Source organism: Crotalus tigris, unplaced genomic scaffold, assembly GCF_016545835.1.
Source record: "Crotalus tigris isolate CLP2741 ecotype Arizona unplaced genomic scaffold, ASM1654583v1 scf7180000024342.5246164, whole genome shotgun sequence".
NCBI lineage: Eukaryota > Metazoa > Chordata > Lepidosauria > Squamata > Viperidae > Crotalus > Crotalus tigris.
The window spans coordinates 3,954,735-3,982,071 of record NW_024100512.1 but is presented as its reverse complement, the minus strand read 5'-3'; the positions used below and the strand labels follow the sequence as shown (position 1 = coordinate 3,982,071).

At 41.0% G+C, this 27,337-nt stretch overlaps 1 protein-coding gene and 1 long non-coding RNA gene across 7 annotated transcripts in view; one reads left to right on the top strand and one right to left on the bottom strand.

The window, feature by feature from the left end:
• The window catches only part of CFAP20DC (CFAP20 domain containing), a 188,866-nt gene that overhangs the window by 15,246 nt on the left and 146,283 nt on the right, over positions 1-27,337 (bottom strand). Inside the window, exon 15 of one of the 6 annotated variants that reach the window (XM_039326717.1) lies at positions 13,394-14,087. The exons of 4 other annotated variants lie outside the window; for them this stretch is intronic. In XM_039326717.1, coding sequence (XP_039182651.1) covers positions 14,066-14,087 — 22 coding nt within the window. In that variant the 3' untranslated portion in view covers positions 13,394-14,065. Of the gene's footprint in view, positions 1-13,393; positions 14,088-14,580; positions 15,162-27,337 lie in introns of those variants that run through there. One more of the 6 variants, XM_039326715.1, reaches the window with a different exon arrangement.
• Positions 1-27,337, top strand: part of LOC120300540 — a 124,714-nt gene that overhangs the window by 85,936 nt on the left and 11,441 nt on the right. The gene's annotated exons all lie outside the window — the stretch shown is intronic.

Genomic DNA, 27,337 nt, shown 5'->3' with positions numbered 1-27,337 from the left:
AATTCCACAGCCAGCATAGCCATTGTTGAGAATTCTGAGATTTGAAGTCCATATACCTGGAAATTGCCAAGATTGGGAAACCCTGAATTAGAGAAACGGACAAAAGTAGTACTGGAGATTGGTCAACAGAATTTTCTGAAAGGCTTTTTTTAGTTCATTGGCAACATCTGTCTCAAGCAACATAGGAGACACTGTAGGAGGAGAGCCATGCTAGCCCATGGTGACCAAAAGTTATGGCTTTAAATAAAATTTGTTAGTTGGAAAAGATATTACCAGATTCACTCTGTTTTTTAACAAAATAAACAGAACTACATCTGGATATTGGATGGGCAGCACCAGAATCACACTTACATAAGAAACAGAAGAAGGAAAAGTCCAGTTCAGTAATTCATAATCATTCACTGCAAACTGTGGAACAAACCATGAATTATTTTTTATATATATGCTAAATTTGGAAGTGTACAAAAAATTAAAAAAAAAATTAAAAATAGGTGGGTTAGGAAGATTTGACCTGGACAACATGTTGCCACAATATAAAAGGGTCTAGGAGTAGATTCGGTATACTTAACATAGATTTCACTATAGGAAAAGATATGAGACATTGCAAAAACCAAAGTGGGGAAAAAATTACAATTCTATCATCATAGCCAAAGTTGGTTGTAGATGGAAGATGAAAGGCTTGAGCAATAATAATGCATAAGGATTGAATGCAACTTTACAGCCCCAAGCAAGGAAAGGCAAGTTAACTCAATTGTGAGTGTCAACAAATAAAAGAAAATAACAAGAAAATGATAGATTTCTTTTATAACATCAGAGAATTTACAAAACTATTTATAACAAAGTAGAAATACTTAAGAGTAAATATAGGCGAGATATAATAGAGGCAGATTAAGTTGAAGATGAAAGGGCTATGGGCTTACAGAAATGCTTGCAAAATGTGTTTGCCTGTTTATCTATGCATATCTATCTATCTATAAAACTTATTCAATTAGAAAATGAGGAAGGACCAGAATAGAACAGCAAACACGCATGAAACCCTTACAGAACTAGAGCTGCAGGAGAAGAGGCAGCTGAAGCACTAACAATTATGCCAACCAATACAGAAGATTGTGTGGTGTAGACTCACCTTTTCTCACATCGCTGTCATTCTGGTTTCTTACATGCCTATTGCAAAGCTCTCTGAAGAGTATTCCCTCAGTTTCTGCAATCCTGGGGTTCATAATTTACTACCCTAGGATGCCCAACTTTCTGAGGTGGCCTCCCAGCCTCCCTATTCAATCTCACTTATATTAAAAATGTTGCTTTAATTTTTTAAAAAGTTGGAATGCTGCAAAGAAATGTATCTGTCTCCACCACTGTTTTGATGTCCAAGAATATTTGTTGGCTTCAAATGGGCCTTTGAACTTGCTTAGAAAATAAAAAGAAACAATGGGGGTCACAACCATGAGCTTTCTGAAACCACTCAAATATAACAAATCTAAACAAAGGCAATAACAAACATCAAATACAAGGGAGCACTAAAACAGTAATATTGTGATCAATTAATGCCTTAGTTCAGTTTATATTCCACCTATGGCAGCCATTTTGTGAATAGGGAATCCCCCATTCATATTTCTATTGCTGTCCACAAACTCTCAAGATTCCAGATGTGCCTCCAAGCACAAAAAGGCACCAGAAAGGGTCTCCTCTACCATGTGATTGAGATAATGCTCCACTCCACAACTCACTGCAGACCATGAATGGGATTGAAAATATGGCTACTTAGCAATGAGGGAAAAGCACATCTTGGGAATAAATCTGAAGGCAGGTTCGGGTTATTAGGAAGAGGAATCCCTCTCATGCTGAGTTCTCTTTTCCTCAAGGCTGAGGATGATGACAATTGATCAATAGTATTAAGTTAAATTGAATGGAGGGATTTCAGCCGGGAGAATGTTTTAAGAATTGTTAAAAATTGTTCTAATGGATGATGGGAGAAAGGAGGAGGGAGGAGGTTCTTGCCAATTCTCTTTGGCAGAATTTATTTATTTGTATTTATTAAATTTATATGCCGCTCAGTCTCATTATTCAAAGCGACTTCCATTCATGGCCAATATGGTGGCTGCAAACTGCTTTGAAATAGACATTGAAACAGGGATGTCGGAAACCAATACAAGAAATATTCCTTTTTAAAAAAATGATAAAATCAAACTGCACTCATATATTGTATAATTTCTCATACTCCCTTCTTTAAAACAAAATCCAAAATCTAAAACAGCTTCTGAGGCTACACTCTTTGATGTGTGTCCAGTGTGAGCACCTTAATCTCCCCCCCCCATCATTTCCCATATTCAGATTGGGTACCTTTAAGTTTTTAAGGTCCCAGGGGTGGAATATGAAGAGTAAAGCATGTGAGACAGGCAAAATAGAGGATAAAAATAAAACATACCAAAGGTTTAATGAATTCTCACCCAATCCTTCCCCGTACATTTAAGTATTCAAAGGAAGATGATAACTTGGATTTTAGGCTACCCCCAATCTCCAATAATGTTAGCAGAATTTGGCTTAAACCTCTTGTCACCACCACAGGAATAAAGTAATCCAGCATCATTTTCATGACTGCAGAGAAAATTACAGAACACCATGGATAATGGCTCCTCTAGGAAATAGAGGAAGCGTTTTGCTCCAGTAACTAACACAATTTGTTGGGGAATCCTATAATTAAGAAGGGAATTTGGGTTGGCTAATCCATGACTCTTCATACTGCCTGCTTATTACCTTATTCAACCCAATCTACTTTTTGAAACCTGCATGCAAAAGGTTTTGAATAAATATTTGAAAAAATACTAATGCCACATTCATGTAGCACTTCAGAGATTAACAAAGTTACGTTGCTAAAAGTCAGCACTGGTTTGATGGCACACAATGGGCCAGTCAACGTATTGTGAATAGGGGAATTTAACTTCACTGAGATGCAAGTAGAAATGTATTTTGAAACATTTGTTGACAGAGTAGAGCACATAAAATTTCTACAGAGAATAAGAATCTAGTTGCCACTACTTTAATGTTAATATTCCTCAGCTGGTGGCACATATATGTGAACTTAGCTGATCTCAAAAGCTAAAAGGAGACCTAGTTAGTGCCTGGCTAGAAAGCCAACAGGATATTCTAGGAGTTTAGATTAGATTGAGTAGTTGAAAAATGCCATGGAAGAGGATAGCAGCAACTTTCAAGTGTTCATCAAGAAAACATGGATGTATTTATGAAACCACACAACTGTTATAAACACAAACCAGTTACCAAGCATCCAAATTGCAATCATATGACTGTGTAGATGATATGACAGTTGTAACTTTGAGGACTGATTGTAAATCACTTCTCCTGAGGCCACTGTAACTTTGAGCCATCATTAAATGAACAATCGTAAGTCAAAGACTATCTAAATCAATCACTCCACTGAGCAGAAATGAGGCTGAGCTGACTGCAGAATATTACCCATCCTTTCTAAACTTATTTTTTTGCTTCTCATCTTCCATCACATTCTGTCAAACCTCAAGAAGAAAAGCAATAGCAATGGCATTTAGACTTTTATACCCCTTTACAGTGCTTTATGGCCTTCTATAAGCGGTTTACAAAGTCAGCATATTACCCCCAACAATCTGGGTCCTCATTTTACCCACCTCAGAAGGATGGAAGGCTGAGTCAACCTTCAACCGATGAGAATCGAACTGCCGAACTGCTGGCAGTCAGCAGAATTAGCCTGCAATACTGCATTCTAACCATTGTACCACCATGGCTCTTAAAATAAAATTAAAAGAACAAAAACACAGTAAATCAGAGGTACAAAGAGAGGTGAGTCACAAGCAACACTTCCCACTACAGAAAAGGACAGAGAGAGCACTATGGGCATGAAGGAAGCCAATCTACCTAGGAGAAAGAACTCCAAAACCAAACCCAGAAAAAAGCTAGTAATATTGATAGAAGAGAATATTTATAGCTCTAGAGTTGAACTGTGAGTTCCTTGCTCCTCTCTGAGCTTGGTTGTTTTCTTGCAGACATTTATTACCTTACTAGGTAACATCTACCCCTAGCTGGGTAATGAAATATCTGCAAGAAAATAACCAAGCATAGAGAACACCAAGGACTCCAAAGCTATGTAAACTACTTCTATGCGATTGCCAAGAAAACATGAGCACATCCATGTACTCATATGGAATCATGCTCAACTTGAAAGAATGTGTCAGACCTGCCCCAAAACAATCAGTTAGGAAAGCTGTAAGGACCCACCCCACTTTGCATCTTAAGAAGACAGAACTCTTGGAATAATTCTTCCAACAGGAATCCTTTATTAAGAGAAAATGGTTGCAGGCATGCTAGACAGGACTTGGGGTTCAAGCTCTTCCATTCAAGGTTTTAAGGGGTTCCCCAGTAGTCCCACCCAATCAACCCCCCTTCCAGTGATAGTTTCAAGTATCACAATTCCACCCCCTTTCTTCTTTCTTCCGTCTGCATGGGGACTTCAGATAACTACATGAAAGGCAACTACCCTCCTTTGGTATGTTAACGCTTCGAGGTTACAATAAACACACATTCAGCATTCAGCTCTTTGAAGTGTAAAGAAGGAAGTGAGGGCCATAAAGCCCCTTTGTTCTCCCCCTTCTCTCCCTCTTATGGCAGAATCCAGAGAAGGCAGAATTGGGAGTTTCTATATTTGATAATTTAAAGATGAAATATAATTGGATTCTGACATCCGGCCCCTCTTAACAATAAGAGAGATCCACCTGAAAGAAAACACAAGTATAAAATTTAGTCAGGCTTGTTAGGATACTCTGTGTGAAACTTCTTCAATAGCTTCGGGGCTCTGACATGACGTTTATGGACCCACTCATTTTGTGAGGGAGGTAGGTGTTTCCAGGCAACTAGGTACTGAGTTGCCCCATGATATCTCCTAGAATCAAGGATTTCCTTTATTTCGAAGTGTTGTTCACCCTCCACCATGAGTGGAGGTGGTGGTGGGGGGATTTTTGGCCGTAGATGTGATTGATGCTCTCTTTTCAGCAAGCTGCAATGAAAAATTGGGTGTATTTGCCTGAGGTTTTTGGGTAATTCTAATTCTACTGTTACTGGATTTATGATTCTTTTAATGGGAAAAGGTCCTATATATTTTGGTCCAAGTTTTTTACAGGGCTGTAGGGACTTTAGGTATTTTGTAGATAAGTACACCATTTCTCCTATAATGAATGGTGTAGGCTCAACCCTTTTTTTATCGGCTTGTGCTTTGTATGCCCGCCTAGCTTCATCTAGTGATTTTCTGACTATTGGCCAGGTGTTTTGTAGGTTTTCCATCCATTCTTTCAGTGAAGGGATCGTTGGTTCTTTTGGGGTTAACTCTGGCATAGGGTTGAAACTTTGACCGTTGGCTATTTGAAAAGGAGTGTAGCCTGTGCTGGAGTGGACTGCATTATTGTAGGCAACTTCTGCAAAAGGAAGTAAGTCCGTCCAATCACTCTGTTGGAAATTTAAAAAACATCTCAAATATTGCTCAAGTACCGACTGGCAGCGTTCCGCTTGTCCATCTCCTTGAGGGTGGTGGCTAGATGTCAATCCCTGAGTGGTCCCTAAGAGGGATAAAAATTCCTTCCAAAATGCAGACGTAAATTGCACTCCCCTATCAGAGATGATGCGTTGGGGTGCCCCGTGCAATCTGTAAATGTGCTGGATGAAAAGTTTTGCTAAGGCCTTTGCAGTGGGAATTTTTTGGCAAGGGATAAAGTGCACCTGTTTGGAAAATAGGTCCGTGACTGTCCAGATAACAGTATTCCCATTGCTTTCTGGCAATTCCACTATAAAATCCATGGCTATTTCCCTCCAGGGGGCTGAGGGACTTGCCACTGGTTGTAATAGCCCTGGCGATTTCCCTTGCAACCTCTTTGCTGATGCACAGGTTGGGCAGCTGGCAACATAACTTTCTATGTCCTCTTTTATTGATGGCCACCAAAATTGCCGTTTAATTAAGTGTAAAGTTTTTACAAATCCAAAATGCCCTGCTGATTTTGTGTCATGGCAAAGGTGCATGAAAGTTAGTCTTTGAGTTGTTGGTATATATAACTTTTCCCCTACCCAAGGCAATCCGTCTCTCATTGTGCACACATGTTTGTTTTTCTGGAACCATTCATCTGTTTCCAAATTTTTTCTGAATTCAATCCCAGTTTGGCTGTCCAGTTGTGGTTTTATTTTGACTTGGGTTCTTGTGGTTACTGGCGCTGCCAGTTGTGACTCTGCCATTATTGGTCTAGAGTCTGTGGTTCGTGCGCTGTTATATTGGGGCATGCGAGATAGTGCATCTGCCAGGAAGTTCTTTCTTCCTGGTAAATGTTTGAGCTTAAATTGGAATTGGTGAAAATGCTGGGACCAGCGGGCTTGTTTGGGATTGAGTTTCCTGGAAGTTTTCAGGGCTTCTAAATTTTTGTGATCAGTCCACACCTGGAAGGGGATTTTGTTGCCTTCCAGGAACTGTCGCCACGTGAGTAATGCCCAACGTATCCCATAAGCCTCCTTCTCCCATACGGGCCAGCGCTGTTCTGTTTCCGTGAGTTTCTTAGATGTATATGCACAGGGTTGCAATACTGCATCATCATTTTCTTGTAATAGCACAGCCCCCACTGCCACATCACTTGCATCTGCCTGTATTACGAAGGGCTTGTCCATGTCTGGGTGCCTTAGTACTGGTTCGGCAGAAAAAAGTCTCTTTAGTCTCTCAAACGCTGCTTGGCACTCCATTGTCCATGTTAGTGGCTGGCTAGGTTTTACTGAGGATGTTCCCTTCGTTTTTAGTAAGTTAGTGAGGGGCAAGGCTATCTGTGCAAATGAGGGGATGAATTGGCGGTAAAAATTTGCAAAGCCCAGGAAACTTTGTAGTTGCTTTCTTGTGCGGGGTGGTGCCCAATTTAGTACTGCTTTGACCTTCTCTGGGTCCATTTCAATGCCCTGTGGGGATATGCGATAGCCTAGGTAGTCTATCCTTTCCTGGTGGAATTCGCATTTTGAGAGTTTGGCATATAGGTGAGCGGCTTGCAGCTTCTTTAAAACCGCTCTGACAAGTTTGACGTGTTCTTCTTTTGTTTCAGTAAAGATAAGAATGTCGTCCAAGTAAACAAGGACCCCCTTAAATAGGTGCTCCCTTAGAACGTCATTGATTAATTGCATAAAGACTGCAGGGCCCCCTTGTAATCCAAATGGCAAGACTTTGAATTGATAGCACCCCATGGGGCAGTTAAATGCAGTCTTCCATTCGTCCCCTTCCTTGATTCTCACACGATAGTAAGCTTCCCTTAAGTCTAGTTTAGAAAAAATTTTCCCTTTCGATAGGTGTGACAGCATGTCTTTCATGAGGGGCAGCGGGTATAGGTTGCTTTCACTGATTGTATTCAGGGCCCTATAATCCACGCATAAACGTAAAGAGCCATCCTTCTTCTCTCTAAAAAGGACCGGGGCAGCCACTTTAGGCTTGGCTGGCTCAATGAAACCTCTCTCCAGGTTTTTTTTTATAAATCTTTCCATTTCCTCCTTCTCCTTTGGGCTCATGGAGTATAATCTGGGCTTCGGGAGTTTTGCCCCAGGCTTGAATTCAATGGTACAGTCTGTGGGTCGGTGGGGGGGAAGCTCATTCGCCCTCTCCTCACTGAAGACTTCAGCAAGGTCCCTATATTCCTCTGGTATTTCTGTTAATCTTTTTTCCTCTCCTATGGATGCTTTTTCTATTCTTGATTCTGGTAGCCTCCCTTGGGGTTTTAAGTCCATAGGGTCCCCCTTCGGGAATTTGATTTCTGTCGTCCTCCAATTTACCCAGGGGTTCCATTTTTTCAACCATTCCATCCCTAGAATCATTGGGCATTCCATACCTGGGGTCACCACAAACGTTAAGTCCTCTTCATGGTTGCCCAGGGAGAGGTGTATTGGCAGAGTGGCTAGGGTAGCTGGCACCCCCCCTGCTATGGATCCATCTAGCTGGCCAAATGAGATTGGTTGTTCCAGTCTCCTGGATGGGATGCCCAGATTCCCCACTAGTGTTGGGCTAATGAGGCAGCGGGTGCAGCCAGAGTCTATTAAGGCTTTCACCTTCACAGCTTCGGGCATGGGGGGGATTAATATAGTCACTGTTTTGAAGATGGGTGTGATGCATCCACTTACCAGGGGTTCGCCCTCCGAGCTGTCATCTGAGGCATCCACCGTCCCTGTGGTGTAGGCTGGAGTTCTTTCCCCTTGGTGAGCAGAGGTGGGGGTTTCTGCAATTTCCATCATTTTCATGGCTGTTTCTTTTGGCTTAGCTGAATACCCTCTGGGTTTGTTGATTGGGGATCTGTCTGGGTTGTGCTGGGGGGCCTTTGAGCGGCATTCTACAGCTCGATGCCCTTCTCTTCCGCACTTGAAACACCCCATTTGCTTCTTGGCTGTATCCGATGATTTCACCGGTTGGTGTGTCAGCTCAGGCGGGGGGCGGCTCCATTGTTTTCTTCGGCGGTGCCTCTTCAATATGTCGATCTCTGCTTCCTCTGCCAAGACGTACCATTCCTCAAGTCGATGTGGGTCCCCTCGGGGCAGGCAAGCATCATATAGATCATAGTTTAGTCCGTCTTTGAAATGGCCAAGGAGGATGTCTTCTGGCCAATTCAGTTTGCTGGCAATGGCCCGGAATTCTTGTGTATACTCGGCCACTGGGCGTTTGCCTTACCTCATCGTTGTTATTCTTTCACGGGCTTTGCAATCAGCCAGGGGGTCTTCAAATCGTCTTCTCAAAGAGGACATGAAACGGTTGAAGTTACTGAGTTCTGGGGCATTGGAGTCATGCAAGTTCACTACCCAATCCGCAGCTGGTCCATCCAGGGCAGATTGCACGATCCGGATGCGGGCTTTGTCGCTGGGAATGTCCTGCCCATATTCCTCCATGTAGCTGAGTACTTGGGTTAGGAAAAACCCCAAGCGTGTTGGCTCCCCTTTGAATTTCACCTCCAACGGTGGACGTCTTGGAATGGATCGGTGCCTCCGTTGTGGGTGGTAGTGTCTTCCGTCCAGATTGCCATCTGTGGTCCGGTAGGGGGTGGGGGCTCCTGGATCAGTAGATGTCCCTGGGGTTGCAGGTTCCACGTCCCCCTCGGTGTCTCTCCCTTTGTGGCTCCAGGAACTGGGGCGGCCGTAGGGCTCAGTATTCTCCTCTCCTAGGGAGCTGAGAGTTCTCTTCATCAGGTCAATAGCTTTCTCTAGGATCCAGTCTGAGTACGGTACCCAGCTTCCTCCCTCTTCACTTGCGTGCAGGGATTTCTCCATCTCCTGCTTCCATTCTGGTTGCTTGGTCCCCCGTCTCAGGGTCACCTTTCTTGATTCCTTTCTCCACTCACTTTTCTTTCCAACGTTCATCGACCAGCGAGGCTTGTGGTCCTGTGTCTCCACCACTTCTTCTCCCGAGGAATCTGACCTCTCAGATCCCAACATCTGGCAAGGTTCCAACTGGGTCAGCGGCTCTCTTTCCAGGGAGTTTTCCCCCTCTCTTTCTCCATTGTCTGACATGGTAAATTTTTTGCAAAATCCCCCGGCAAGGGTCTCCCTTCCAGGTGGATTAATTTTGCAAGTCCTGTCTAATGTAAGGACCCACCCCACTTTGCATCTTAAGAAGACAGAACTCTTGGAATAATTCTTCCAACAGGAATCCTTTATTAAGAGAAAATGGTTGCAGGCATGCTAGACAGGACTTGGGGTTCAAGCTCTCCCATTCAAGGTTTTAAGGGGTTCCCCAGTAGTCCCACCCAATCAACCCCCCTTCCAGTGATAGTTTCAAGTATCACAATTCCACCCCCTTTCTTCTTTCTTCCGTCTGCATGGGGACTTCAGATAACTACATGAAAGGCAACTACCCTCCTTTGGTATGTTAACGCTTCGAGGTTACAATAAACACACATTCAGCATTCAGCTCTTTGAAGTGTAAAGAAGGAAGTGAGGGCCATAAAGCCCCTTTGTTCTCCCCCTTCTCTCCCTCTTATGGCAGAATCCAGAGAAGGCAGAATTGGGAGTTTCTATATTTGATAATTTAAAGATGAAATATAATTGGATTCTGACAAAAGCAGACTCTCATCTCTAATTGATAGAAGTGCAAAGGATTTTTACTAAAGATGTGGGTTGCAGGAAAGTGCGGTGGAAACTGAAGTTCCTGTTCACCAATACAAAGAGCCAAAAGCAACATTCCCCATCCCTCCACCCAATGTCCAGTCCGTTGCCACCCAATCCAGAATCACCGCTATATTGTGGGAAACTCTGGGTTGTTTAGGCTGATGGAATTTCACACCCTGGGCAAGCGGCCTTGAAGATGCCCAGCATAACCAGTACAAATAGCGCTGGCTTCTTCACATGTCATCCCCCCTCCCCATTTCCCACTATTAGATACACAGGTGTGGATTGCCCCAAATGCCTCCCCCCACCCTTCCCCTTTGATGGCAGGACGCCAGCAAGGCGCCAAGCCGAGGATGGAGATCCTGACAGAATGATTACACTTTTACATATGAATACCATTCTCATTGCCCCATCTGATACCTGTTGGTTGTGACAGAAGTCAGCACCCAAAAGACAGCAGCTACCATAGGCGCTCTCTATGGGACAAAGATTTATAGAAGTTGTAGCTGAGAAAAGCTTGAATAGATCAATAAGACTTATGGATAAGACCTCTGCTTAAAGCCCGGCCATGCAGAGTTACATTTATGATTGACTGACAGTATGATCCTAGATGGTCCACTGGGTAGTATCAAAAGAAAGCACATAAGTTGTTTGTCCTTTGAAAAATAGGATGCTTGGGTTGCTTTTAGAAAAGCTGTGCTGATTCAAGATAAGATTTGTTCTCCCACAAACAATCTTAGCATGCCTTGAGAAAATAAATAAAACCTTCTTTGGCTTGCATTTCTCTGTTGGCGCTTCTGCTGCTGATGCACAGGATGTTCAAACTTCCACACAGACAATCTGGGCTGAGTCAAGGGACAAAAACCTGCTCTTTGTCAACCAAGAAGGAGAAAACAACCTTTAATTTTCTGCTTCACTACATAATGCTGCTGATGTGGAAATGCCTCTGTATTGGAGTTTGTTGTGGAATTTGGAAAAAAAAATGTTTATGAAAAATCCAATAAGTTCCTTAAGAGCAAAAAATAAATGCAAACCACATCCTTCTCCTTCCCCTTATTACTCATAATCAGCTATGAGAATGAAGAATGCATGCACACAGAGATACAGAAGAAAACATTTCCATCTAGTATCCCCTGCAGTGATGGGTTTCAAAATGCCAGTCAGCCTCTAGGTCAATGTTACTCAACCTTGGTAACTTTAAGGTGGATGGATGCTGGCTGGGGAATTCTGGGAGTTGCAGTCCATCCCCCTTAAAGTCACCAAGGTTGAGAAACACTGACCTAGAGATGAAACTAAGGGATCAATAATGAAAGAGATACTGCAGAGGAGATCAGTGCGATGTAACTAGCCATGATATAAATACAATGAAATCCCAGTGAAGCTTTACCAGAATCTCTATGTAGCAGCCCAGATTCCACGCTCCATAATCCAAATGATGGAAGAGCCTGAGTTAGAGAAAGTTCCATCAAGTCCCTTCTTGGGATGGGCCAACCAGATGATCTACAATCAAGGCAGGAAGTCACCCCTCTTCCTGTTTTTTTGCTTCCCCCCAGCAGGTTTCAATGAGATGCCATCTCATCATCCCTCTTGATTTTATCTAACTTCTTTTAAAGACACTTAAACATGTTCCATCACTCCTGTATTGTAGGGGTGGGCAATCCAAGGCCCATTGGTTACATGCAGCTCCCAGGTTTATTCTGTGAGTCTCTAGAGCAGGGGTCCTCAACCTTGGCAACTTTAAGACTTGTGGACTTCAACTCCCAGAATTCCTCAGCCAGCATCTGGGAGTTGAAGTCCACAAGTCTTAAAGTTGCCAAGGTTGAGGACCCCTGCTCCAGAGCATCTGCACATTATAGGTAGTCCTTAATTACGACCACAATAGAGTCTGCCCATTATGGTTGTAACTTATAATAGTTGTAAAATGGATTGGTTGTTTGACAAACCCGATTTTGTGACTTCTTTGCAATAGTTATTAAGGAAATCACCATGGTTGTAAAATGAATCCATGATCATTAAACTAATGCTGTAGCTTTAAGTGAACCAATGATTCACTATGGGCATGTTTTTGCCAAAAAATAGAAGTAATTGCAAGGTTTTGTTAAGACCGTCATAAAATGTGGTCATGTGACCCTAGGATGCTGCAAACGGTTGTAAATGTGGCCATGCTGTGAAGTGCTTAAAGCAGTTGATCATAAATCAAAGACTACCTATCCTCTCCAAGAATAACAATGATTTTCAGCAGCATAATTGTATTATTTTGCCATACATGTGTAGCTTTAGATCAGGTGTCAAACTCGCAATGTCACGTGATGTGTCGTGACATAGCGTGACTTTTTTTCCATTACTGGAAATGAGTTGGGCGTGGTTTCGGCATGACGCATCCGGCCCGTGGGCTGGCAGTGTGACACCCCTGCTTTATATCATTTTCCCCAATAAAGAAATGAACAGGTATAATGGTATTGTTTGGTTTTAGGACTTACTATATGTTGAGAACAGATCACATTTATGTCATATTTGTGTAAAAATATTGAAAATTCAAAAGGGTTCACAAATTTTTAAGCACCATGCGCACCCACAGGGTATCAAAATGACAAGTGGTTTCCTGAAACCAATGCCTTTGTGCTTTCATGCTCTACTAAACTACTGGCATTTTTTTTTAAAAAAAAAGTTTTATTGATTTTTTATTTATACAAGAAGATGCTTGAGAAACAACATGGTGATGGGGTAATCAATCATCCAAAAACAAAATCATACATATATAACTCAGATTAAATCATTAGAAACTCCCTTTCTATTTCCCTCAAATAATATAATATATTCAAATTAATGTATTTTTCAATAAAATTCAGTCAATCAGAACAATCATCAATAAGATTTCACCTGTATAAATGCAAATCCTGTTTCTAAGCTTTACTATTTACAATTACCATATTCCAATTTGGCTTTTAGATAAACATATTATTAACACTTCAGGTGTCCCTCCTTTCCCTTTTTTCTTAACATAATCCTTATCTCTAAAATACACATATTATTTCAACCATAACATTCTTATATTTTCTACAAGTATTCTATTTTTAAATCTAGTAACTCATTTATTAATACCATTTCTTCTTTTATTAGAAATCCCTCTTATTCTCCTTCTATTACAAAATAGCTATCCTTCCTAAGAATAAGAATATTACTCCCAAAATATATATTTCTACTCTATTTTAAATCTGTAATCTATCAATCAATCTATATCTATAAAAAACTCTTTTAACCCACTCAATAAAGTTTAAATCTGATCCAAATAATTGTTATATCCACAACAAGCATATTAATACAGAAAAAAATCTTCTTATTAAGTTCACATATTTGATTAATCTTTATTCAATCAAGATCTCTAAAGCCTTATTTACCCATCAAGTAAAGTTTTAAATCACATTTTTAAATCTGGCTTTCTTTCTGTGCCAGTCTGGTTTCCATAATAGAGCTTCTATATCGTCGAGTCTCAATATTTGAGTGAGGGTACTTATCAATACTTCAATCTAGGCCAAGTTCTCTTTCCTTTCTCCCAATATCATCTGTATAGTGTAGACAGTTTGTTTCCATATTATAGTCACAAGTTGATTATCCACAATGTCACTATTCTCAGTAATTAGTATCTGAGAGTCAGTTCCTGCTACTTTTAACACTGCAAGTGTCTCAGTTAGAGTCATTCTTTGATCTTCAAAATTCTCCATAAATTGTAGATTAACATCCATTTGCTCAGTGACTTGTTCCTCTGTCTCTTTAAGTTGTGTATATTGCTGCATACAGGCATCTCTAGAGCTAGTTCCTTGGCCTGTAGATTGATCCATTAGGATTTGAGATTCAATTTGTGGTTCAGAGATGTCATCTTTAATGTTTCTCCAGGATTTCATATATACTGTTGCTTCCAAAATTGCTTCTAATATAAGTTCATAATCAAGCTGTGGATGAAATTTCTCCATTTCAGTGGTGAGATAGTCTTTTACTTTTTTAGAGGAGGCTATATTTACTAACAGTCAACACATACAAACAGTCAACACTTATCCACCTTCACAATTACTAGTAAGCAACTTCACCACCCAGCTGTTTCAAATACTTTATCTTTTCGTTTTTATCATCATTTGAAATTCAAACCCAACCTCAAAAAACAAAGAGAAAATGTAGTTGCGGTAATAGTTTTCGCCAAAAGATGCCCTCAGTAAGCTGTGCAATCTCTTTTCTGGCTTCCAATAAAGATTTTTTTTTCAAACAATAAAGATTTATCCCTTTAAAAAAATAAATCCAAGAAATAGGAAAACAATATTCTCCAACTTAGAAAATAGATATAATAATAAAGTTATAGGGCTTTTTCCAGGGCCCCAAAGTGACCAAAAATAAAAATAGTCAATAAAAAGTTAACTTTTTTTTCTTTTGTTAAAGCTCGTTTTCCCAGGTAGACAAAGGCAGCTCTTTCAAAGCAGGGAAATAGTTCCAGAAGGCTTTTAACAGGAGAGTAGTTAGGGCAAAGAGAGAGAGGGAAAGGTCTCACCCGGATCACCCACGGTGGTTTCTTAATGCTTAGGTGTTCTTCTGACTTTCAGCTGGTGCAGCTAAATGATCAGCCATGTTACCGGCCGATCTTTTCTCCGTCGGCCCTGAGGAGCTGCCTCGGACCGCAGAAGGAGCTGCCGCCTCCCCCCACGATCAATGAGAGTCCTCCTCATCGATAGTCGCCCCTCCAGGGCGACTTTCCGACCCAATTAAGGGTCTACTAGCAGAGGGAGAGCAGCCAGTGAAGAGAGGAATCTCTCTACATGACTGCACACGCCGCAACCCGGAACCAGAAGTCTAAATTACTGTCATTTTCTATAATCGTACTTTGTTTTTCCCTCACAGGGAAAACTAAGTGATCCACTTAAAGCATGGATAAGCAATCTGAAGCCTTGAGGTGCATGTGGCCATTGGCTTAATTCCACCCTGTCTTCTGCCAATCACCAATTCAAATGCCTCTCAATAGCAAACCGTCCAAGCCTGCCCTGAAAGGGAAGAAAAAGGGACAGAATGGTGGTAGTGAACGTGTCAGAGGTAAAAAAGAAATGCCAAAAAAGGCAGAGGATGGGTGGTCCCGTAAAACTTTAGCTCTATTGATTCCAACCAAAACAAGACACTTCCCAAGAATATAACCCTTACCATAGCTCCCCCCTCCCAATACTACTTGAGAATATAGGTAATCCTTGACTTACAACAGTTCATTTAATGAGCCTTTGAGGTTACAATGGCACTGAAAAAAGTGATTTATGACCGTTTTTCACACTTACGACCATTGTGGCATTCCCCCATGGTCATGTGATCAAAATTCAGATACTTGGCAATGGACTCAAATTTATGACAGTTGCCGTGTCCCAGGGTCATGGGATTGTTTTCTGCGACCTTCTGACAAACGAAGTCAATGGGGAAGCCTGATTCACTTAACAACTATGTTACTAACTTAATAACTGCAGTGATTCACTTAGCAACTATGGCAAGACAGAACGTAAAATGGAGCAAAATTCACAACAAATGTCTCACTTAGCAACAGAAATTTTGGGTTCAATTGTGGCTGTACGTCGAGGACTACCTGTACTTATTTGAAAGCACACATATACTTTTAAGCAACCTTAGCCAGAGAAACAGGAATTTTTCCTATTATGAGGAAAAGTTATTTATTTGTTTATTAAATTTATATGTCACCCATCCAGTGGTGGGATTCAGCCAGTTCACACCACTTCGGCAGAACCGGTAGCTATTTTTTTGTTGCCCAGGTCCAGAATTTGCAGCGTTGACAATGGACTTCTGGAAATGGCATTCACACAGAGAACTGGTTGTTCACATATTTGAATCCCACCACTGCACCCATCTCACTATTAAAATGATTCTGGATGGTTTCTTGTGGGAAGAAACCATTTTCAGAAGCATATTTTAGAAGTGGATGCTTTGCTAATGAAGTCAAGGACTACTTGAAAAATATTTTAACCAAGATGAGGATAGTTTAACTGCATGATTGATGAATAATCAGCATATGTATCTTAAATTTAAATACCAAAAAAACCAAATGTCGTTTTCACTTTTGACCCCTCTGTGTTAGTTATGGTAAAGATTGTCTGGAAATAGTTGTGCATCCCTGTCCCCAAAGGAAATGAGTTTGGGTTTTTTTTCCCCCTGGATAACTGATAGATTATAAGTTCTCTTTCTTTTTCGCTAAAATTGTTACCTTGATGAGAATTAAAGCAGGTCCTGAGAATAAGGTAGATCTGCAGAGTTATGAATGAGGGATGCTATATAGATAGTGAAAGTAGTCATTATTCACTAAAACACTGATAGAACACTGATGGAACAACTTATCATATGAGGTTAATATTCATAATCAAAACAGTAATGCCATATTCTACATTTAAATACAACTGTTCAGACATGATAAAGGCTTACAAAGCAGAACATTTGCTTGCATATTCTAAATATTGTATATTAACACTATTAGGTAGGCAACCTATATTAATCAAAAGAGGTGACCTAGCTGGTAAAAACAAGTAATTTTAAAGCAATTATTTATTTGATGTTTTTTTCTTTAAAAAAATCAGTTTTCTTATGTGTCTGCTAACGGCCTTTAGTAGTGTTTGCAGAACTATATTTGCCATCTTACTTTCTGTAAATACAAGGATTAAGGATGCTATCCATTTCTTGGAAAAATCAATAGAAATGTTATCAGTATAGCTTAGTTACAGTTTTATTTCTCAGTTCAGCAAATTGCCAGGGGTATTAATTCTCCAGGATCTATAAAGAGCTATGCTACTTGCATATTCTCTCTAATCAGTGGAAAAGAGGTTGCAGTTTTATGTGTGTATTCCTTTGCATAACCAGCATTGCCCTTGTCACTGAGAAATCATTGATCATGAAAACAAAGTAAAATAAATATTAGTAAAATTAAATTCTATAGGCACACTGGGGCTCATCCACTTCCTTGGAGAAGGATATTGATGTTTAAACTTTGCATATATTACCAATCTATATGTCTGAAATCTAATATTAGAAATGAATGGTGGAGAAAGATTCAGTGATATTGGTTCTCTGACAAGTTAAGCTATGGATAGAATTACAATTAACACATTATTGGGGAATGCTATATATTTTTCCTATAAATAATCATGGGAAAAGTAAAGATGGATGACAGTGATGTCATGTGATTTCCTCAAAACCTGACTGAATAAGGCCTAATGATTTCCCAGTAAAAGTCCCATCTTGATGCAGGCATCTAATTTACTACATATTATTTTGATCAAAAAGCCATATGTTCTAGAATTCAGTACAGCTTTCTGTATGAATATAACATCATTCAGAAATCTTATGGCACTTCCAAGGGGAAAAATTATTGCGACATATTGGATCACTTCATTAAATTTTAGATTGCTGGCAACAATGATACTTTTAACAATGCAGATATAATTTCATATGTTAAAGGTGAAAAGTAAAATCTTCACCAAGTTGAGTTTTAATGCTGATGACCCTATGGCTAAGTCCGTATAGTTTTCTTGGTAACATTCCACTAGTGTTGGACTTGATAACGGTTCTACTGCCTGTTGTGCTAATTAACGACTGTAATAAAGTTAAGTAAGTATCACTGCCTGCTTCTAGATTTATTTATTTATTTAACCTTCCCAGTCTAAGTTTTCAACCTTGGGATTAACCAGGTTGCTTAGCTTTTTTAATTTCAGCCAAGGTCAACTAAGTCTTTCTACTTGCGATGATCAAGCTTTGAAGGAGGCAAGGAGAAGATTGAAACTGAGCTGATATTGCATGAAAAAAACCATCTCTTAAATCTTATTTCTGTGCCCTAAGAGAAAGAAATTTATATGTTGAAAATAAAGAAAGCCGACTAATTATTATAAACTGGGCTATAACAACCCTTTTTCTGGGACTGCACATAACCAAATCATCCGGAACTGAAAATACACAATGATATATTTTCTTATTTTTAAACTGGTATGAAGTGGAACTGAAGAATGTTTGATCATAACTTTCTAATCCAGAGAATTATGTAGTTCCATCCAATCCCTGATCAAAACTAATGGAATCAAGTTATGGAATGTACAACCAGAAAGTTGAAAATTAGAAAATAAAAGTCACAGCTATTTGCATCAAGAGTAGTAAACTTGCATAAACAAATTAAGAAGGTATTACTACCAAACTATGATTTTTCTTTATAGTTTAAAATGCAACAAACATGTATGATGTTTTGGAAGAAAGCAACTTATTGTTTAAAATTATTTTAAAATAAAACTAGAGACCTATGATTTAAAAATGCAATGCAAGTATGACAATACATTAGTCTTTACTCTTCTATAGTGCTATTGTAGTGTTAAAATATCATTAAATCAGCACAAACCAACACTTATCATTTCCTGCACATTTTTCATAGTAAGCTGCATGCTGACTATGAGTAATCTGTTAATCTGTTTCTTGCTTTACAATCCGTCAAAGTGACAGATTCTTTCCATTCCTAATACATAATATCCTCATTTACTATATATGCCTTTCCCTTTCTTTCTTCTTTCTCTTTCTTTCTTTCTTTCTTTCTTTCTTTCTTTCTTTCTTTCCTTCTTTCTTTCTTTCTTTCTTTCTTTCTTTCTTTCTTTCTTTCCTTCCTTTCTTTTCCTTCCTTCCCTTCCCTTTCCTTCTCTCTCTGTTTCTCCCTCCCTCCCTCCCCTGAAAATACAACATCACAATCCTTACTCTTGTAATTTCCCACATCCTTTCAAACATCTAGACAACTAAATTCAAAGTGCTATTACCTAGCTAAGAATTGCTTATGAGGCGCTTTTTAAATCACTTACACCACAATCCCCAAACTACTTGTTCTAACATCCTTCAGAATTCACAATGGGGCTGATTTGCACTTTGAAGGGCTTTGATGAGTGCAGTCTGAATAACTGGAGGCAGCATAACAATACTCTGTGGGACCACTCTAAATGCACACTGCCAGACCTTCCCAATTTGGAGAGATCTGCTTGTATAACCACAGCAAACTGAGATGAACAGTACTTGCTTACTGAAATCAGCTCCGACACAATAAAAAACAGCTTTTTAAATTATTGTATATAATACATCCATTAACCAATAACTGATGAATCTATAGAGGCTAATTAAAGTGATAGGGAGATAAAATTAATATTTTTCTTTTTCAAGACTTGTGAGTACTAGCATTCAGAGTGGGGCAACCTTCACTGGGCAGCTTAGCCCCCGACCTTTAGAAAGGTTTCCAGCAGAAGTAAATGTGGTGTCACAATATGAGAAATGGTCTTAACCTCAGTGATTTTTCCCCAACTTCGTAACTTGAGATTTTGAAGATCTTAGATGGCACACATTAATTATGCAGTTTGGTTTCCAAAAGCAACTGGCTATTTCATCCTTTTGTAGACTCTATTTATGGTCAAGAATTTGTTCCAGAATATCTCCAAGCCTCCATTATAGATTTTGTAGGTAGAGGATATATTATGAAAAAAGAGAAAAAAACAAATATTGTGTAGGTTGAAGCCAGATCATGAAATATTGATTTTGAATAAAGAATACGTTGCTATGTGTAAATACTAAGGTAAAATTAGGGTAGCACCTTATTACTATTTAAGTCATGCATTTAGATTTCACTTTTCTTTTTTCATGCATGGAACTCAAGTTGCCATACATGGAGTCTCCATGTAATCCCTCCTCAGACACTGATCAGATCTGGGCAGACTTTCTTTCTACAAACTAGAGGATCACTCTTTCTCAGACCAAATGTGGAACTCCATCTAGCAGGGCTTGGTCCAACACAGTATTTTAATATCTAGTAAGCAGCAGAAATGCCTGAGATTGCTATAACAAACTTCAATTGTTAAGCTACATCACAGTTCCTTAGATCAGAGATCCCCAACCTTTTGGGCACCAGGGATCGGTTCCGTGGACAAAGATTTTTCTGCGAATCGGAGGGTGAATGGTTTTGTATGCTGCCTACATTTCGCGGATGGGGCTTTGCTTGTTTGTGAGGCCTGGTTACTGACATGCTGCAGCCTGGTACTGGTCCACGGACCGGGGGTTGGGAATCCTTGCCTTAAATCTACCTATGAGACCTGCCCATGATTTAATGCTGACAGAGGGGAGCAAATAAGTCTTTGCCATTTTATTACCAGAATAATTTTCTGTCTTTCTCTTCTGTGAGTGCTAACAACAGAAGAATGTTATTTATAATATCCTTGAAAACAAATATATTTCAGGTCATGAAGGCACAATTCACAGCACAGTGTTGGACAGGAGGAGGATCCGCATACCTATCTGCCCATGTAAGAAGCAATCCTTTTTAAAAAAGGGCCACATGCAATTCTACTTTTTTACTGCAGCACCTACACTAAGATCAACAAACAGTAACACGGAGAAGTGCAGTGTTGGGGTTAGGGACTGCCAACAGTGATTCCTCAGACAGTGCAATCAGGGATTCTTTATCATACTGCAATTTCTATCAGTCTTTGCAAATCTGTCTCACGTGTAACCTGCATCTGAATAGCCCACCTATCTCGCCTTTCCCCCCCCTTCAGCTGTTCCCCCTTACACCTCACCCCAATTTAAATCCTGTTATCATCCAGCCACTCTGTGCATCTGATGAAGTGACCTGCTCACAAAAATGCACAGAGTAGAGTAGAGTAGAGTAGAGTAGAATAATAGAGTTAGAAAGAACCTTGGAGGACTTCTAGTCCAACCCCTTGATCAGGCAGGAAATTCTATACTATTTCAGACAAATGGCTGTTCAGTCTCTTCTTAAAACTTCCAGTGTTGGAGCATTCACAACTTCTGGAGGCAGGCTGTTCCACTGATTAATTGTTCCAACTGTCAGGAAATTTCTCCTTAGTTCTAGATTGCTTCTCTCCTTGATTAGTTTCCATCCATTGCTTCTTGTCCTGCCTTCAGGTGCTTTGGAGAATAGCTTGACTCCCTCTTCTTTGTGGCAACCCCTGAGATACAGTATTGGAACTCTACTATCATGTCCCCGTCGTCCTTCTCTTCATTAAACTAGACATACCCAATTTCAGCAACCGTTCCTTATACAGTATGTTTTAGCCTCCAGTCCCCTAATCATTTTTGTTGCTCTTCTCTGTACTCTTTCTAGAGCAGTGGTTCTTAACCTTTCTAATGCCGCGACCCCATAATACAGTTCCCCATGTTGTGGTGACCCCCCCAACCACTTATATATCACCGGGTGCCAGGGGCATGGCCAAAGAAAAGGGGGAAAAAATGGCGGACAGCCTTGTTTGGCAACCCCCGTGAAATGGTCATTCGACCCCAAATGGGGTCCCGACCCACAGGTTGAGAACCACTGTTCTAGAGTCTCAACTTCTTTTTTACGTTGTGGTGACCAAAACTGAATGCAGTATTCCAAGTGTGGCCTTACTAAGGCACTATAAAGTGGTACTAACACTTCACACAATCTTGATTCTATCTCTCTGTTAATGCAGCCTAGAACTGTGTTGGCTTTTTTGGCAACTGCAGCACACTGCTGGCTCACATTTAAGTGACTGTCCACTAGGACTCCAAGCTCCCTCTTGCATGCTTATTATTAATGGGGGCACAATGGGTCAGTGGTTAAAGATGCTGAGCTTGTCAGCTGGAAAGCTGTCAGCCTGGGTTCAAGACCCGAGCACCGCACAACAAGTGAGCTCTCGTTATTTGTCCCAGTTCCTGCCCACCTTGCAATTTGAATGTGAATAGATAAATAGATACCACTTTGGTGGGAAGGTAACACTGTTCTGGGTGCCTCGGCATATAGTCATGCTGGCCCCATAACCATGGAAGTGTCTTCAGATAATGCTGGCTCCCTTGGCTAAAAAACAGAGATGAGATCTGCCCACTAGAGTTGGACATGACTGGACAGGGGAAACCTTTATTTCTATTAATAACATTTGTTCATCGGAAAAAGTACTCCCAGATTCCTGATCTTCTGCCATCTAAGATTAAAATAGCTTTCCTCCTATGAGAATTACTTAGCTGTAATTTCAGAACTTTCAGTGATCACCTGTGAATCCACATGTAGGGATATCGAAGTAAACACTGCTTTTTTGTTTTGTTTCTATGATTCACACTTGACTGAGTAGCAAGCTTCTATCTAGAGGAGGGTCTGGTTGTCACAAAATGATGAAGGGGAGGAGAAGTTTCCAGAAGTTGTACTGAGGATGGTAGCCCAGTTTATCCAGCTGAATGAAAGTGGAGGGATAAGCCTATGTTGGTTCCAGGCACAACTCTGCCAGGAAATTATGGCAGTGGAGAATTGCCAATCCTGCTGCTGTTCTCATGGCATGAGAGCAAATTGGATGGGGCATTGCTTGATTGATGCTTGCCGTTATCTATTTGGAGAAACTCCTTTATATGAGCATGGAAGGCCAGGAATAAATGCTACTCTTATGCCACACAGGAGAGCAACTGCTGTGACTTGAATAATGTGTGAGGGGTGAAAGGAAGATGTCTTATAAATAATATGAAGACTCCTTCTGTAGCCTGGCATAGGTATTGCCACCCGAAGCCAGTTTTCTAAATAAAGAAACAAAATGATATCTTGGAGGCTTAAAGATTACCTTGTTATTTAGAAAAAGTCTCGAGGCTGCGCACACAAACTTGGGAAACGGATCTACTATAAAACATAGGAAGGAGAAATAATAAACATACAATACATGAAAGTATATGCTCCACACCGATGCAATCGGTGTTCCTTTCCGCAAAAAAGGATGGAAGCAACTGATACCCTGAATGAAAGCACCTCAAAAAAGAGATGACACAGCATAAATCTCATATAAATCTGAGTCTGACATCCATCTTAGGAACAATAAAATACTTAGAAATCAAAATGAGACTCTAGTCTCCCAGAGAAACACCCAATCAATCCTTTTTGCAGGAGAGGGAGCATTTCCTGATATAACTCCGGACATCTCTTAGAAACAATGTGATAGTTTAGCTTAGAACATACTATGGTACATCTGCAAAACAACTGACAAGACACAAAGACTGTTGTTATGGAAGCCCACAAATCTTCAATGAGAGTCATATGGTCTCCAAACAACTGGCAAGGGAGAACATCAAGACCAAACGCTTGGAATTTGAAGACTGATTCTGTTGAGTGCGTAGTGTGGTGCCAATCTGCACCCATAATTCCAGGAGCAAAGAATTGTGAATATTTTTATTTGAAAGACTAGTGACCTTTTTGTTGAGAAGTGAGAGAACTGTAACAAGAAAGGTGAAACAGGGATGCAGCAGCTCCCATTTTCATGCAGTCATGTGAAGCTTTTGAATCCTATCTGGGTGTCATCAGTCTTAGTGTAGAATAATCCATCCTTATCAAAGGGAAAGCTCTCAGTTCAGCATCAATTCACTGGAGCAAAGTCAGGCATGACAATGGAGGGCAACAAAAGATACCCGGCATGATAAGATACCTCTGCCAAATGAGATAGGAAAGGGCATATCTTTTCCCACAAGAAATGAGGGCATTTTATCATATATGTTGATACTCAGCCATGCAGACAGAGAGTTCCACAAAGTATAACTTATCTCTGAGCTCCATGAGTGCAGAGTGCAGTTAATGGTGGTAATAGTGATGCCTCCCCTACAACAAAGTTAATTAGGTGATGGATGCTGGAATAAGAAAGAGCATCCCTCTTCTTTTTTCTTGATGCAATCAGAATTTGATAGCATAGAACAGAGGCCCCCAACCTTTTGGCACCAGGGACCGGTTCTGTGGAGAGAGGTTTTTTTCACGGACTGGAGGGGGCGTGGTTTTGTGTGCTGCCTGCATCCCGCCGATGGGGCTTTGTTGCTTGTGCGGACCGATTGCTGGCATGCCGTGCCCCATACCAGTCCATGGACCAGGGGTTAGCGACTCCTGGCATAGAATATGGTTTGGCCTAAGACACTTCCGGCTACCCTCACGAAGAATGGAAGCACTGGAATTAGGGCTGACAGTGTTAGCATCTTGGATGGCTATCCACATGGTGATGTGTGGTAGCAGGGCTGAAGAATGCCACTCAGCAGAGGAATTGGAGCCATAATCAGGGAAGCATCAGAGCCTTTCGTCATCTGAGGTTTTTTTAAACTATAAAACTGGATCTATTAGAAAGCTTTGATATTTCTTCTGGGCTGATAATGGTGCAGCAAGTACCCAAGATCCTGTGTGGACAATGAAATCTGCCACTTTTAAAGTTTATTCCCAGAAAGCAGTCTTACACAGATCCAACCTCTGTAACTGACAGAAAGAATAACCCCGAAGAACAAGTAAAACAGCTGCAACCAAGACAATGGTCAGAAAAAGGATATCTGACTCCAGGGCAGAAATGTAATTTGAGAAAGCGATTTCATAAAGCTAAAAGGAGGGAATAGGAAGCACATTGAGACTTGCAAAATTCGACTACTGCAACCTTATAGTAAAAGTACTATTAGCATTCATAACTTTGGTTTCCTAGTCTCATTCAACTTGAAGGGTTCTCATCCTCAGGCACTTGAAGCAAATGCACCACAAGCAGCACTGCTATCCTGTCTGGGCAGATGATGCTCTAGAGTGTGGTTTGCAGGGCTCTTATCCAGAGCATATATACCTGTACATGAATGACAGAGGCACCCGGAGCTGGATTAGTATCACCGTTTGATCCTGCTCTACCTTGACAGCCTGGCAGATGGGCTCAGATTTTCTTGCAGAAAGAAAAAAGGATTCAAAGTGAAGATGAGAATGGTTGCTTTGAAATTAAGAAGAAAATTAAAAAAAAACCCAGAGAATGATGATCAAGCCAAAGACAATTAATTCAAGGTTAAACAGGCTACTGTTATGGTGGCTAAAAGTCACAGGTACTTAGTGAGAGCTACAGTTCACAAGGTGCAGCTCGGGGTGGGTGCACACAGAGATGGGACTTCCACCAATTTTCTAAGCTCTGGAATGCTCTAAATATGCAGAAGCACAGAACTGGGGTGTGTCACTGACAAATTGACCTCTGTAGCAGGTGGTGATGGGGCTTCGCGGGGTTGAAAGAGACATCATAAGCACATTTAAAAAGGGTGGGAGCTTTGAGTTATTATGGATGGTTACAGTAAAGCAGGGGTGTCAAACTGCCAGCCGATTTCATCATACTGAAGCTGCGCCCACCCATTGCCGGCAATGCAAAAAGAATCGTGATATGTCACGACACGTCACGTGACGTGGCGAGTTTGACAACTGTGCAGTAGAGTGAGACTTAACTTCAACTGCTCTGCCACCAGCTATGGAAGCTGAAGATGCCCTGTAGACTCCCAGATGTTTCTGCATAGAGTCTCTCACAGCCTATGTTTGCTATGGAAGATATGGAAGGTTTTAAAATAAAATTTCTACAACTATCGTACATCCTTTACAATAACTATATTGTGGCATTAGCTGGATGACGATATAAAAGGTGTCAGTGGAGAAAAAGTAACTTACTGTTTTATTACCAACAGCAGCAGCAACAACAAAATCCTGCGCTGCCCTTTCTGCTAACTTTGATTCATGTGTATATCAGCCTACTAGCTACATACAAATTGCAATAAGAAACCTGCATTGGGGAAAACAGATACTCGGCAAGATCCCAGCATATTCTCATTTCATCTCAGTCCAACAGGCAATAATGAAGCCTATCAGTTACGAGCTGTCAGGACTTGGATGTGCTTCTCTGCAGTTTCATATTCCCATGCATTTAACCAAGTGTCAATTAGCTGTTTTCTTATTTTTCAGGAAAAAAAAACCATGAAAAGCTGAGCACAAGCAAACCATTCATTACAGGAATTATGTTTTAATGCTTCAGCAATTCATAAAACACCTGAAGCTGACTTCCAATAACTGGCTGTCTCACACTTAATAACGCTTGCCTCCTCTCTTGCAGACGGCTGCTGAAAGCTTTCTCCTGTTGCGTGCTACAGATTGCCATCCATTTCTTCTTAATGGATGACTAGTAAACAAGGGCTTTAAAGAACACAAACAGACTAAATCAATGGACAAGAGTAAATATAACAATATCTTAGAGTGGCATAATCAGATCTATGGAAGGCTCTACTGTCCAGTAATACAATGAAAAAAAAACCCTATATTTTGCAGAATTATGGGCATTCAAGCTCACATTTGTTTAGCACCTCAATTGCTGAAGCTGATTCTACTTTTATGGCATCCCTTTGGGGAAGCTTGAAGTGGTGTTTGGACTTCATTTAGGGAGATCAGAAAGGAGATTGGACATGGGATGAAATGCGACTTAAGATGCTTTCACATGAGAAGACACTCCTGGTTACTCTAGCTTCAGAGAGGACAGTTTTTGGAGAGGTGGAGAACTGAGCTAGTACTTTTTGGGTGGCTAAGGACCATTCATGGTAGGGGGCTTCCATGTACAGGGCTTAGATTCAAGCAGTGTTTTTTTCCCCTTTGGGGTTTTGTACTTTGGAAATATTCTGATGATGTTAATACCATGATGCTGGCTTGAAGCGCTATTCTACCATATTAACCACATGGCCACTCATGCTGGTTCTAGATTTTCAAATGATATAAAGCTGCTTTGAGGGCTCATTTCAGCTGTTTTTGATTGCAAAAATGGGGGAAACCTGTGCTGCTGGTTTGAAACAACTGAAGTCTGAATTGGCTCTAGGAGCTGCCAAAATGGAGTCCAAAATTTGCAGTGTGCCCTAAGGTGGTGGTAGTGGATTGTCCAACTGAGTCCTAAGTTCTCTTCATTTTAATGATATTGTTAGGTCGCTGATTTGTGGGGAAGACAAGCAAGTGTTGCACATGACATTCTGGAGCAGAGGTCCCCAACCTATGGGCTGCGGCCCACTACCGGGCCGTGGGCTCTTGGTCGCCGGGCTTCATGAGTAGTTGGGCAGTGCATGTGCACGTGCTCACCCCCCCATGCTACCTTTGCTGTAAGTGTTGTGTGGGCAGCGCCAGCGTCGCTAGTATTGCGCGGATGGTGGCAGCGCCACAAGCAGCAGGTGGACCACGGTGTGATCCTCGCGTGGGGGCAGCAAGATGAGGCTCGCACCAGGGGCAGCATCATTGTGGGCCATGGTGCAAGCCTCACGTGGGAGTGGCAGTGTAAGCCTCGCACCAGGGGTGGCATCGCTGCGGGCTATGGCACCTCACGCTGGTGATAGCATCACCGTGAGCCTGAAGGCGGTGGCGCCA